Source organism: Octopus bimaculoides, chromosome 6 (assembly GCF_046866305.1).
Source record: "Octopus bimaculoides isolate indiv1 chromosome 6, ASM4686630v1, whole genome shotgun sequence".
NCBI lineage: Eukaryota > Metazoa > Mollusca > Cephalopoda > Octopoda > Octopodidae > Octopus > Octopus bimaculoides.
The window spans coordinates 42,346,894-42,361,739 of record NC_142933.1 but is presented as its reverse complement, the minus strand read 5'-3'; the positions used below and the strand labels follow the sequence as shown (position 1 = coordinate 42,361,739).

General features: G+C 34.9%; 1 protein-coding gene across 2 annotated transcripts; it reads left to right on the top strand.

Annotated features, from left to right (window-relative positions):
* The first annotated feature begins 368 nt into the window (after positions 1 to 368).
* On the top strand, positions 369 to 13,107 carry LOC106873812 (CDK-activating kinase assembly factor MAT1). 2 transcript variants are annotated; one of them, XM_014921324.3, is made up of 8 exons: positions 369 to 553; positions 2,229 to 2,381; positions 2,710 to 2,783; positions 5,034 to 5,137; positions 6,200 to 6,340; positions 9,308 to 9,421; positions 11,178 to 11,305; positions 12,912 to 13,107. In XM_014921324.3, the coding sequence occupies exons 1-8, from the start codon at positions 465 to 467 to the stop codon at positions 13,021 to 13,023; spliced, it is 915 nt and encodes a 304-aa protein (XP_014776810.1). In that variant the 5' UTR covers positions 369 to 464; the 3' UTR covers positions 13,024 to 13,107. The 2 variants fall into 2 exon arrangements, with proteins under 2 accessions (XP_014776810.1, XP_052824846.1); XM_052968886.2 differs by lacking the exon at positions 369 to 553 and adding an exon at positions 1,976 to 2,086.
* The last annotated feature ends 1,739 nt before the right edge of the window (positions 13,108 to 14,846 follow it).

The following is a 14,846-nucleotide window of genomic DNA, read 5'->3' as shown; positions in this document are numbered from 1 at the left end:
AATAGAGCAGAATCATGATGGCATGCATTACAGCGTTACTTATCCCGACTTTTTTTAGGGTTACATCATTCACTGTGGTCTTTCATAAGACTGAAAGGTGAGATCTGAATAAGTTTTGATTGCTATATCTAGCAGATCGCAGACCACATAGAGGTTTCCTTATTGGTACAGGGAGACAACTCCGTGTCTCCCTGTATCAATAATGAAACTAAATTAATTAGTCATTTTACATATCTCTAAAATTATATATCGAATTCTTCAACATAATCATTTAAATTCAATAAATGATTTTAAAAAATTTTCATATTTGATTTATATAATATAAACCTCTGTGCTATAAAATGGAATAAGAAAATTTTACTAAACTTTGTCTTTAAATGGTTTTCCCATGTTTACATTAAAAGGAGATGGCGATATAGCTGGATATTTTTTGTCCGAGAGAAACCAAATATTCTTTATTTACCATGGACGAACAAGGCTGTCCACGATGTAAAACTACAAAATATCGGAATCCATCCTTAAAACTTTTGGTCAATGTCTGTGGTCATTCTTTGTAAGTCTGTATTTAATATTTCCATCGTAATTCTTAGAAACAATAACACGTGTGTTTTGTATGTATAAATATTAACAGCAGTATTGACATGTCACACATTTGAAGACCAGTCTATTTTTCCAGAAACGTATGAATGCTAAAAAGATTCGTGGTGGAAATCCTACCTTTTTCTTTTCCGATGAAGTATGGAGCTTCGCGGGACAGCTGTTCCAAAATTTCACCCAATTATTTGCAATAAATTATAAAAGCCATTCAGCCGTTCATTTTGGGTGGAATTTTGGAATAACTGTCCCGCGAAGTCACACATTTCGTAAAAGAAAAAGGTTGGATTTCTACCCCGCTTCTTTTTAGTATTCATACGTTTCTGTGAAAATGTTTTCCCTCTCAAATGTCAATTTTATATATTTTTATCCAACTTCCGTTCCTTTTCCCTTTCTCATGTTGTGTTTGAATGACAGCTGCCCCAAACTCTGCTAATTTTTCCTTCATTTTATGTTACCATTCCTTTATTCCATATGGACAGTTATACAGGCCATAGAATTATTTATCCGTTAGTCAGCAGAGGCAGTAATATCCATGAGCTTTTCAGGTTGTCCCATAATAATGAAGTTTATTTACGAGCATTTATTGGTTGATATTTATTGTATTGTAAAGAAATTCCTAAAGGATGTCTTGTTGGAAGGAAGGACTGGTTGAAGTTGACGGCAAGACAGTATAGATGACGGGTGCACCTGGGTGAAGAAGTTGTACAGGTAGCGGTTTCAAAAGTAGTAGTAGTAGTGATAGAGAAGGTAAAAAGAGGAAAATACATGTCAAAGGTATGATTGTAGCGAGGCGGTGAATGAATCATTGAATCGCTTTCTTTTGGTTTTTGTATGTATATGTGTAACAGCACATCTGCTATACACTTGAGTTTAGGTTCTATCCCACATATATGTGGGATTACTGTGAGAAATCATCAGAGCGCGATGTTTGAGGATAGTAAATGGATAACATCAGGACGTGGTTGACTTGGAGAAATTGCAAGCTAACAATTTTTTGCACTTTGGCAGTTTTATTGTTGCTGTTTGGTTGGTTGAGACTCCTTTGCTAAAGGGACAGCAAAATCTGTTACAATTTAGTTGGCTGGAAAGTTTGCAGGAAGTATGCTGTAAGAAGGTATTCTTTTGCTTTCATGATGGTAGTTTTGCAGGCCATGCGATGGCGGTTAAACCACATTCTAGTCGCTGTTGTTTAAACTCTGGTCAAAGTAGTGATCATCTACTCTTTTTTCCAGATATAGTGCAAGTAGGATTGCATTACCAAAGGTCTCCTTTCTTTTATAAAACAACAAAATGTCATTTGAAGGAGATTGGCTCTTTTTCTGGCAAGTTGAGTATCACATATACAGGCTCCTTCATCTTGAGAAACTATTGAGAGATAACTTGATTAGATTGTGCAAGAGGTGTAATTTGGATCAGAAATCAAAGAAAAAAATATTTTTTTGCTACAATATTCTCAGATGTCAAAAAAACAATTGATAATTTTATCAAAGTATGTTGATAATAACTTATTACAAAAGAGCTTGTTTTATAGAAGAGTTTCACAACTGCATGATGATATACAGACGAATGGATTAAATTTTACACAACATTGGATTAATTTTAGTTTATCTTTTGCTTATGTTTATTGACAGGTGTGAAAACTGTGTTGATCTGCTATTTATACGAGGTTCTGGTGCATGTCCTGAGTGCAATACAGCACTCCGAAGGAACAACTTTAGGGTTCAACTTTTTGAAGATACCACAGTTGAAAAAGAAGTAGACATACGAAAAAGGATTTTAAAAGAGTAAGTGGTTGTTATATTTCTTCTGCTGATAACTTTTCATGACACCCCTATGTATTATAAATTTTATAAGTAAAATATTTTTCTGGGAACAAATTACGATTTATAACATTGCTACTATTGGAAATTATTGCTCTGCTTTATGAGTGGTGCCTGGAAACAAATTGAGTCATATATCAAGGAATTACTGTATATGTATATATATGTCTGTCTGTCACTCTATTTGTTTGTCAATAAATAAAATAAATAAATAAATGTTGAATTTAGGAAATTAAAGTGATATGCTTTGAGATCTTTCATTTTTTGTTTCTTTGTCTCATTTAAATTTCAGCTTCAACCAGAGAGAGTCTGACTTCTCTTCCTTAAATGAATACAACGACTATTTAGAAATGGTAGAAACTCTTAGTAAGTTTTATTCAGCTTAAATTTTTTTATATAGTTGTAATTGATACCTTAAAAGTATTATTTTGAAGTTTTGCTTTGATTTTTTTTTTTTATATGAATTATTTTTCACCACTGATTTTGAAAATGGTGGAGATTTCTTTCAGCCAATGTTCTTGTTTAATTGGGGATAGGAATGATATTTACTGCATTTAGTTAGGTTGAATGAAGTCTCATGAAATGCACGGCAATGATTTTAGCAAAATTTTAATCTATAGGTAAATGATCCATAATAGTCCAGCACTAATTAATCAGTTTCTTATTTCTTTACTGCCCACAAGGGGCTACACATAGAGGGGACAAACAAGGACAGACAAACAGATTAAGTCGATTATATCAACCCCAGTGCGTAACTGGTACTTATTTAATTGACCCCAGAAGGATGAAAGGCAAAGTCGACCTCGGCGGAATTTGAACTCAGAATGTAGCAGCAGACGAAATACTGCTAAGCATTTTGCCTGGCGTGCTAACGTTTCTGCCAGCTCGGTGCCTTATTAATCAGTTTCTGTTTCTTTGCAAAATATATTTCATGTAAATGTTTACTGAATTATCATTACCATTCTTAAGGATTTTGTTAAATTTTCTTCCTATAAAATTCTCCAATGATTATTTGTTTTGCTGAGCAATAGAAACAGATTTTAAATTATATAATTTATTAAAATTATTAAGGTGGCAACTAGCTGAATTGTTATAGCATCAGAAAAATTGCTTTGTGATGTTTGTTCCAGTTCTTTATGTTCAGACTTCAAATCTTGCCAAGATCAACTTTGCTTTTCATCCCTCTGAGGTTGATAAAATAAGTACTTTTATCTACTGGAATTGACCATATTGACTTCACCACTGTCAAAACTGCTTGCCTTGTTCCAAAATTAGAAACAATAATTCATTAAAATCATTGAAAAACTTTTTGTCATAAGTTCTAAATTTAACTCTATTTCTGCATTTCCTTATAATTTATTATCGTCATCATGTCAGCAGCAATTTTCCCTGTTGCCACAGGGCCAATCTTCTTTATACTGTATCATATTACCTGTGAGGCTCAACATTATCAGATCTAACCACATCTTGTTTATGTCTTCTTTGTGTTTCATGTGCATTAGGTTCATTCTGCTGTCAGTAGCAAGTTTAACCGTGAAAATATTATCCATTTGTGTTACATATCCACACAAGTGATGCCACCTTGTATCATCTAATATCTTTAATACTTGACCAGTTTTAAAGTTCATCTACATTCTTGATTTCTGTGTTGTGTTGCATATCAGTGATTTTCAAAAAGACAAATACCTCCTGTTTTCTCTCACTAAAAAAACTTTAGTGCAGCTTTTTTTTCTCATCCCTTCTCTCTTTCTATTAATGTGAAGACAGAATTAAGTTTACATACATATAATTCTTCTTGCTTTGTTATGGACGAGTTTAAAATATAATTTTAATTTGATTAAAATTGCAATTTGTTTGCGCTTTTTCAACCATCACAACCTTACCCGCATGGGAGTAGGGAGGTTTTCATATAAGAACCACTGTTATACTTTCAATAGATTATGCCCCACTCATTTTCTCTCACATTCACAGACTTTCTGCAATTAATACCCACATGAAAAATATGTACCATCATATTGCTTACAACTGCTTCATACACTTTGCTCATTGTAAAGAGAGAAACAAGTCATATTGTAGACCTCTCCAAGCAATATTAGCCTGGGAAAATGGATATTAAAATGGTGATAATTTATCTCACTTTCTTTATTCACTTTTCATAAATTCTTCATCTCTTACAGCATATTGTTAATATCAAAGTGATTAGACCAGTCTTTAGCTTCTGAAATTAACTGTTGATTACAGTAAATTAGTTATACAAAACTGTAAAATAAGAACAAAATTTAATCACTTAGATCTGTCTTGAGTCATAGGACTCATAAAGCCAGAGCTTTATCTGGTGTCCATGGGATGCCAGTCTATTGAAGGGTTAACATCTTAGCTGGCTCTCATTTACAGCTGAGTGGACTGGACCAATGGGAAATGAAGTATTTTGCTCAAGAAATATTGATCTTAAGGGGGATCAAGAGAAATGCCTGTACACACAAACACACACACACACACACACAGCTGTTTTATTATATAATAAGATAAGATTAAGTACAGCTTGATTTCTTGCAGCTTTTAGAAAAATGCTTACATATTTCCCCTCTCATTAGTGGTTATATATTAATTTTTTAGTTTATAACCTGAGCAACAATATTGATGTAGAATCAACAAAAAGGCGAATTGAAAACTATCGCAAAGATAACAAGGAACAAATAATGAAGAATCGATCAAAAGTGGTAAATATCAATGAATTTTATCCATTTTATAACATTTTGTTTTGGCAATACTATGAGAATTTTTAGTTATTACACTAGTGGAAAAAATTTGAATCCTTGTATGATTAACAATATCAGATTCTTTGTTGTGTATATGTCTATGTAATGTATATATATATATATATATATATATATATATATATATATATATGTCTGTACATATACATTTTCATTTAGCCTCTTGTCTGAATGACTCTGTAAGTTCACAGACATTAGAAGTGGCTTAGTTTACTAATGTAAGCCATAACAGTCTTGAGGAATTAACAGGCTTGCAATACTGAATTGAATTGCCAGTACCACCTGACTGGCCTTCGTGCTGGTGGCACGTAAAATTACTCACTACACTCTCGGAGTGGTTGGCGTTAGGAAGGGCATCCAGCTGTAGAAACTCTGCCAAATCAGATTGGAGCCTGGTGTAATCACCTGGTTCACCAGTCCTCAGTCAAATCGTCCAACCCATGCTAGCATGGAAAGCGGAAGTTAAACGATGATGGTAATGACGATGATGATGATAATTCCTCCTATGGGCAAATTACCTTTGTTCTTCAAATATACTGTCTCTTCACACTGCTACTTCTACTACAATGGTTTCTGCTCCCCAGAGTTAACTGCTATCATTCCCCCTGACTAATCTTTTCTTCTCTCATGACTCATATTGATTGACTCTCACCCCCACCTTGACTTCACATTAACCGCTATACCTTGTCATTCATCTCTTGATGGACTTCTCTGGAATTCTTTCTCTGTCTTTTCTTCACTTGTCAACTTGGAATTACTAAAAAGAAAAAACATTATTCAAATCAACCTCATCAGTCTGGAAATACATAGGAAATTCAAGAGTATGCATCTTTCCTCTATACTTTGTCATTAAAGAAAATAAACTTGATCAATGTCCTCATGTCTAGGGAGAGATTTGACCCACTCCCTAACATAATTTTGTGTAAACTAGACACCATTATGGCATAATTATTTGTGGTGTCAATTATAGAAAGTGTTAATTTTTGTTTTGTTTGTCCCTTCAAGAGCCAAGATGAAGAATACTTAGATATGTTATTGGATGAAGAGATTCAGAATACCGAAAAACGTTTAAAAGAAACTTTTGAAAATGAGCAAAAAGAAAAACAGCTCAAAAGAAAAAACAAGGAACTACTTTTGGATGAACTTGTAAGTTACTTTAGAGTCTCATTAATATTCCATTTATTTGCAACAATGAGTCTGTTATTTTATAAAAGTGTTGATGTTGGATTATTTTGTAGCATTGTTGAAAGTTTGTAAGTTAGAGACCTTGATAATTGTTTAATTATAGACCAAGATAATTGTTGAATTAAAACCCTAGATCATTGTTCAGTTACATTATGTTTTAGACAAGATAATCTGTGCTATTAGCTGAATTATAAAAGAATTACTGTTTCTCCTTTGCAGTTGTGAGGCACCTAACTGTAAAAAATGATATCACTTCCAAAATATAGATTGGATATTAGTGTAAAGATGCATATTATGATATATAAAGTCATAAATGACTGAGAAATAGTTTGATAAAATTTTATTTAACGTCGCCTTCCTGGCACTTGTGCCAGTGGCACGTGAAAAGACATTCGAGCGAGTTCGTTGCCAGTGCCGCTGGACTGGCTCCTGTGCAGGTGGCATGTAAAATACACCATTTCGAGCGTGGCCGTTGCCAGTACCCCCTGACTGGCCTTCGTGCCGGTGGCACGTAAAAGCACCCACTACACTCTCGGAGTGGTTGGCGTTAAGAAGGGCATCCAGCTGTAGAAACTCTGCCAAATCAGATTGGTGCCTGGTGTAGCCATCTGGTTTCACCAGTCCTCAGTCAAATCGTCCAACCCATGCAAGCATGGAAAGCAGACGTTAAACGATGATGATGATGAATAAGAAAATTCTAATGTCACGCCAAATTGTTTTGTAACTGAAAACAAAGACTTTCTTTCGCTTGAGTATGTAACTGAAATTCTGCATTATTTTGAAGGATTGCTTTAGTGCAGACATGTAATTTATTTAATATCAAATTTAATAATATAAATTACTTACATGTTTTTAAGTCATGAAACAATTTGTCATATTAGAATTTTCTTATTACTCTTTTACTTGTTTCAGTCATTTGACTGCGGCCATGCTGGAGCACCGCCTTTCGTGGAGCAAATCGACCCCAGGACTTATTCTTTGTAAGCCTAGTACTTATTCTATCGGTCTCTTTTGCCGAACTGCTAAGTTACGGGGATGTAAACACACCAGCATCGGTTGTCAAGCAATGTTGGGGGGACAAACACACACACACACACACATATATATATATATATATATATACACACACACATATATATATATATATATATATATATACATATATATATACACACACATATATACGACGGGCTTCTTTCAGTTTCCGTCTACCAAATCCACTCACAAGGCTTTGGTCGGCCTGAGGCTATAGTAGAAGAAATTACCCAAGGTGCCATGCAGTGGGACTGAACCCGGAACCATGTGGTTGGTAAGCCTTATGAGTGGATTTGGTAGATGGAATGAAAGAAGCCCGTCGTATATATGTATATATATATATATATATATGTTTGTGTGTCTGTGTTTGTCCCCCCAACATCACTTGACAACTGATGCTGGTGTGTTTACGTCCCCGTAACTTAGCGGTTCGGCAAAAAAGACCAATAGAATAAGTACTAGGCTTACAAAGAATAAGTCTTGGGGTCAATTTGCTTGACTAAAGGCGGTGCTACAGCATGGCCGCAGTCAAATGACTGAAACGAATAAAAGAGTATAATAATAATTAATAAAAGCACAAGGCCTGAAATTCTGTGGTTGGGGATTAGTCGATTACATCGATCCCAATGTTTCAGTGGTACTTAGTTTATCAACCCCGAAACGATGAAAGACAAAGTTGACCTCGGCAGAATTTGAATTTAGAATGTAAAGATGACCCCTGCATGGCCACAGTCAAATTGACTGAAACAAGTAAAAGAATTAAAAGAATGGATGAAATGCTGCTCAGCATTTTGCTTGGCGTTCTAATGATTCTGCCAGCTCACCTTAATAATAATTGTTTCACTTGTTGCACAAGGCCAGCAGTTTTAGGGAAGGGCTATAAATGATTACATCAATCTCAGTGGTATTGATTTTATTGACTCAGAAAGGATGAAAAGCAAAGTTGACCTTGGTGAAATTTACACTCAAATTGTAAAGAACTGGAAGAAAAGCTACTAAGCATTTTGTTTCATGTGTTACCAAATCTGCCTGTTCAACCTGAAGTTAGATTAGGATTAGGATTATCAAACCTGGAACTACATAGCTGTTATGCAAAATTCTTAAGCACATGGCTCTTTCTCATATATATACACAAAACCCTGCTTACGAAGACCTGTTGAGGCAAGTGAAATCAAAATAGAAAATTGAACCAAATTCATTGACTGGGACATATGCCAACCTTCCTTCATTGGACACTAAACTCAGCTTGCAAAGACCTGTTTGGACAAGTGAGATCGAAACTGAACCAAATTCGATGACTGGCACCCATGCCAGTGGAGCGCTAACAGCACCATCCAAGCGGGATCACTGCCATAGTAGTGGTCTTGCATCCGTGCCAGTGGCACGTAAAAAGCACCATTTGAGCGGGATCGTTTCCAGCTTTGCCTACTGGCACTTGTGCCGGTGGCATGTAAACAAAACATTGGACTGACTCCTGTGCAGGTGGCACATAAAAAAACACCATTTGAGCATGGCTGTTGCCAGCACTGCCGGACTGGCCCTCGTGCCGGTGGCACGTAAAAAGTACCCACTACACTCTCAGAGTGGTTGGCGTTAGGAAGGGCATCCAGCTGTAGAAACTCTGCCAGATCCATGCTAGCATAGAAAGTGAACATTAAATGATGATGATGATGATGATATATATGTATGTATGTACTCTGTAGAGGCTTCCTGGTCACTTTTTACCATCTTCTGAGGGTCTTTACCCAATTTTTGTAAGCTGTTGTCACAGCCTATTTGTGGTCAAGAATTCCTTTATTTTCTGTAGAATATTGACTCATTCAGCACTTCTAAGTTTGTTTACTATAAATATATCCTTATAAATTATTGATAAAACCTTGTTTTCTTTTGTAGATGTCATCTGACCTACCTGCGCAGTATATAATGGCATCACATAAAGATTTGTTAGAACCTACCTCAGGTGTACCTAAAGCTCCGACTACACAGTTCTCAACAGGAATTAAAATTGTTAGTTTATTTTCTTACTTTTACATTACATACATATATATGTATGCACACACATAAACACTCATTTGCACATGTGAGTGGGCTCACAGCGATAAGGTTATGGGTTCAATTTCTGGTCCTTTCAGTGTATTGTGTCCTTCTCCACTCAGCTGAAAGTGAGAACTACTCAGCTGCTGGTACATCTCTCTTTCCCTCCAGCTTCCAAAATTTCTGTTTGCAGCTAAATAGGCACTTAAAACAACTCACAAAAGATTGTTACAAGCTTCCAGATCACACATTTGTATATATATATATATATATATATATATATATAATACAAATGATATATGAGCATATGCATGTATACATACATACATATATGTACATACCTACATCTACATGTATATATAGATACATATCCGGGTACAGGATGTCAAAAAAGGAACGGGAACATAAACAAAGCACAAAAACGGACTTTTTTTGCGGACAACAGAATGAACACATAGGGAAACAGACGAGCCACTTATGGAACTTTTCCTTCATCAGCTGCCTCTATTCTAAACTAGCGTTTCATATATATATATATATATATATATATACACAGTTGGGACCAAAAGTTTGGAACATAGGTTTAATTTGCAATATATTATTACTTGGTCAAAAATTTGGAACATAGGTCTGAAAATTTTTTTCTTTTTGATATTGAACCACTGAATCAGTTATTAGGTAAGTGTATCTCTATGTTGTATATATTTGAATTGAATCGTACTTTAATGCACAGACAAACAGAAAAAGCATATACTGAGTGCATAAATGGACGGAAAACAAAAACAAAAGGTCACTAATTCTTCATCAGTTATCAACCAGATGGTATTACTTAGTTTCACACCATTAATGATAAGACATGCTTCCCATGCTGGCAGTTCCCATGAGAGTTGCAAAGAATATTGGACCAAGAACAAACAATACATGGAATGCAGGCGATACAAAAGTAGACATACGAAAGTGAATAAATGTAATTCAAGATGATGGACGAAGGATATATATTGGGTTGGCAAGAAAGTAATTTCGTTTTTCACAAATAGTTAAATGACTTTAGACAATGTTAGAATTTTTTTCCTTTTGACATTTGATAGTCATTACTTTTAGCTTACTTTAGAAGCAAATTGCATGTAATTTTGTTTACAGCTGTTAGCTCAGTGTCAATTTTAACATGGGAGTGTAAAAATGAACATTTTTGCCATATTTTGTTTTTTTAGTTCCGTAAAGGTAAGAAAGCTGCTGAGGCTCACAAAAAGATATATGAAGTTTATGGTGTTAATTGCTTAACAGAACACACATCAGAAATGGTTTTAAAAATTCCGATATGGAGAATTTTCACTCAAAGATGACCCAATGTTCTGGTCGACCTACTGAAATTTGATGACAGAATCAAAGCTATAATTGAATCTGATTGTCATATAACTGTGCGAAAGATTGCAGAGGGGTTAAATGTATTAAACACAAGAATTGAAAATCACTTAAAATGTCTTGGACTAATTAAGAAGCTTGATATTTGGGTTCTACATAAATTGAAAGAGATTCACTTAACACAACAAATCAATATTTGTGATATGCATCTCAAATGCAATGAAATTGCCCTTTTTTCTTTGCCACACTGGATTGGAACTGAGTTTATCATTGAGAATATTGTCATTGAAGCTAATGATTATGTGATTATTTTGGAGTTAAATTCTTAGATTTATGTCAATGTTGTTGTTCTTTGTTATTACAACAGGGCCATCACCAAGATAAATATCTACCTATACCAGCAACAGAATCTGCTCCACTTTATCAGTACACACCTCTTCTGATTACAATGCTTGGACCCAAAGTACCAACAGTACAAGAATTGCAGTTACATGGGTAAGTAATATGCTAGATCTGAACTTGGATTATTAATATTTTTTTACCTTGATTAAGATTAATATTTTTAATATGAAATATTAGCATTTTCAGACAATATTTAGTAATCGCAGTCTTTAATTTCCTCTTGAGAGTTTTTTTTTTTTTCTTAAAAGAAGGAAACTATTTTCCTTGATGTTCTACATATTGAAACAGCTTTTTAAATTTAATTATTACTGCATCTGAGAGGACACTCTTGTTCACGAAAGTGTCACAGATAAGCATATTTAATGTTCATTTTGAGTTCATTGTTTAATGTTTCGAAGGGAATTAAAAAAATTTTTTTTTGCCATTTATTTCTTTAGAAATAGACTTTGTCAAAATTCAAATTTTAGCCCTGATCTATATGGATGAAAAACTTCCATTATGACATACTATAAGCATGGGAGGTATTAGATATTAATAAAGCATACTTCCAACTGTCTCTGGCACTATAGACTGCATATAATTGGAAGCCATTTATTTGAGTAATAAATACTCATCAGAACACTTAGGACTCTGGTTCACCAAACATTTACATTTTATTTTATATTTTTTTATCTCAACTAAATAGTAAAGTTCCTTCCTCATCATTGTCGTTTAACATGCACTTTTCCATGCTTGCATGGGTTAGACAGAATATGTTGAGGCAGATTTTCTATGGATGGATGATCTTATTGCCAACCCTCACCTGTTTCCAAGCAAGGTAATATTTCCCCATAACCAGACATATTTTTCATGGAAACAACATCACTTGTATGATGGTGGTGCCTACATACAATTATCACTTGATGTCAAGACAAGGGTACACACACGTCATCATCAGCCTGGGCTCTGTGTCTGTTAAGGCATGGTTGCTATGACTGGATGCCCTTTGTAACACCAACTGAGTGCTTTTACGCAGCACCTACATGAATGCTTTTACATGGCACTAGCATGGGTGCTTTTTATGTGGCTCCAGCACCCATGAGCCTACAAGGTTAGGATTGCTCATCTGAAGAGGTATGTAGGGGATGTCTGTATGCTAGGACAACTATGATAAGAAACTATTCTAAGAGTGCGTCCTGCCTTATCTTCAAAACTCCTAGTTTAGAATAGAGGCAGCTGATGAAGGAATAATTCCACAAGTGGCTTGTTTGTTCTCCTATGTGTTCGTTCCGTTGTCTGTAGTTCATTTTTCTAACGTCTCGTACCCGAATATGCATCTATATGCACATGTAGATGTAGGTATGTACATATATGTGTGTATACATGCATATGCTTATATATCCTTTGTATTATGATTTTACTTAGCTTGATGTAAGCTTTCTCAGTTTCCGTCTACCAAATCCACTGACAAAGCTCTAGTTGGCTGGTGGGTGTAGTAGAAGAGAACTTGTCCAAGGTGCTTTGCAGTGGTACTGAGCCCGAGATGCAAGCTTCTTAATTTCAGAGCTACACCTGCACCTTAGTAAAGCTGGAAAAAAATACCTTCAATTCAAGGCAAATGGAAATAATTTCTTTAGATTCCTACAGACTTAGAAATTTAGGCTATAATTAATTATGTGAGGAATTATGTATAATGATTTCTTTGGATTTTGTTGAACAGGTACCTTAAAAATATTCGGTCAGCAACAGCAATGGAACTTGCTGGAGGATTCCATGATACTGTTGGCTGCAAGAGAGCATTGGAAGATGCATTTTGTGGACTTTATTTCTAATGCAAACTTTCATCATTCAATTTACTTGTCTTTTATTCATTTTTTTTTTGTTATAATAAAAACAAATTATTTTCTGATCATAAATTAGTGCTCTTTCTAATTACTCATTTAGACTTGATCCATTCCATGTTTACCCTGAGGTATCATATCATTTCTTCTCTATTTATTATTACTACTAAACACAAAAGGTTTCTCCCTAATCTTGCCTTTCAAAAATATTTCTCAGGCGTAGAAATGACATTATTCACTAATTAATTATTTGTTTTAAGGATTCACCAATTTTGTTTTCTTGATTTCATTCTAATGTCTGCAGTGAGTGTTGTAATCCACTGGATTGAAATAGCAGTCAAATCACCCTTAAATCACATACATTAATATTTGTAGTTCTACATATCCCTAAAAAGATGGAATGGTTATTGATCGTGAGTCTATTTGATCAGATATGACCTGGGTTGAAACAGTGTGTATTATGGGAAAATCAGCTTCATCAGTGCCCATCTCACCAAACTACTCCAACAAAAAAAGGTTGGACTTTATATTGCTAATTTTACAGTGTTGCTGCTATTTGAAAAGGTAAAAGTTATTTAGCTTCAGCTACTTGGAAAGGGCCAACTGTCTTGATCCTGAACAAAAACTACTCTTTATTGAAAACTTAGTGAATGCAATTGAAATAACATTTAATATATATATATATATATATATATAGAGAGAGAGAGCGAGCGGCATATGTACACTTTGTCTCTTATATGTAAGTACACATTTTTCTAAATCTTGTATGACTCTATTTCTGTCTATCAGCCCCTTCACCCTTATTCGTTCCCCCTCGCTCACATTTCCTTGCCTTCTCTTCTCCCTCCACTTTTCACTTTACTGTGTCCCTGTCATTTTTTCTCACTACCTCTCTCTCTTCTCTCCCCATGTGACCGGTGTTCGGCAAAGCCTGACCTTTCTTTTTTTGGGCGGCCGTTGTGCATGCAAAATCGTTATTCCTCCCTGTGCCTGTGAAATCTTGTATCCCGGCTGTAAGGCCTTATTTCCATATACGCCAGCTTTAATTTTATTTGTCCTTAGTCAAAAGACATCTGTATTTGTGTAACATTGTTCGTTTTTTTTCCGTCCTTGCTTTTGTATATATTCGCTGCTTTCTTCCAAGGAATCTAATGTTCTTAGCTTAGTTTTTCCCTGGGGCTGGCCAGATTGGAGAAATATCGAGAATAACCAGCCGAAATTGCAAAGATAATCTGGATCTCGACTGAAGAGAGAAAACCCCGAATGACATGTCTGTGTTTTCTTTGTATCGTCTATCTGTATGTTTTGTCCCTTTCTTGTATCACTTGTCTGGATGTTTTGCGTTCTTGTCCCATTCTGCATTATCTATATATATATATATCATACTAAATGTTTTTAAACTGTTGAAAGGCAGGATGCTGTATTCTTTGTTGGAGAGGAAATGTTTTCTATATATATCAAAGATTGAATTTCATCTAGATACGTGATCAGTGCATGGCATTGGCAAACACCATGTAGGGCAAAACACTTGTTTTCTTGTGAGGCACTGCTGTAACTGTATTTGTTTCATTCTAACACACATCTATGAAGAGATTTCCTCTCAGCCAAAAATCATACCTTCCAATGGAGAATATACATTTAGTATGATACACAGATGGCAATTTTGATTTAATGCTGTTTCAGTTGCATTCCCTGAGCTTTCTATAATATTCAGTGAATGCATTATTCGCTGTTTCCTATATATCGAAGTATAAATTTCATCTAACAAGCTGGTGCACAGCAGTAGGGCAAAATTCATGTCATTCTCATGAGTC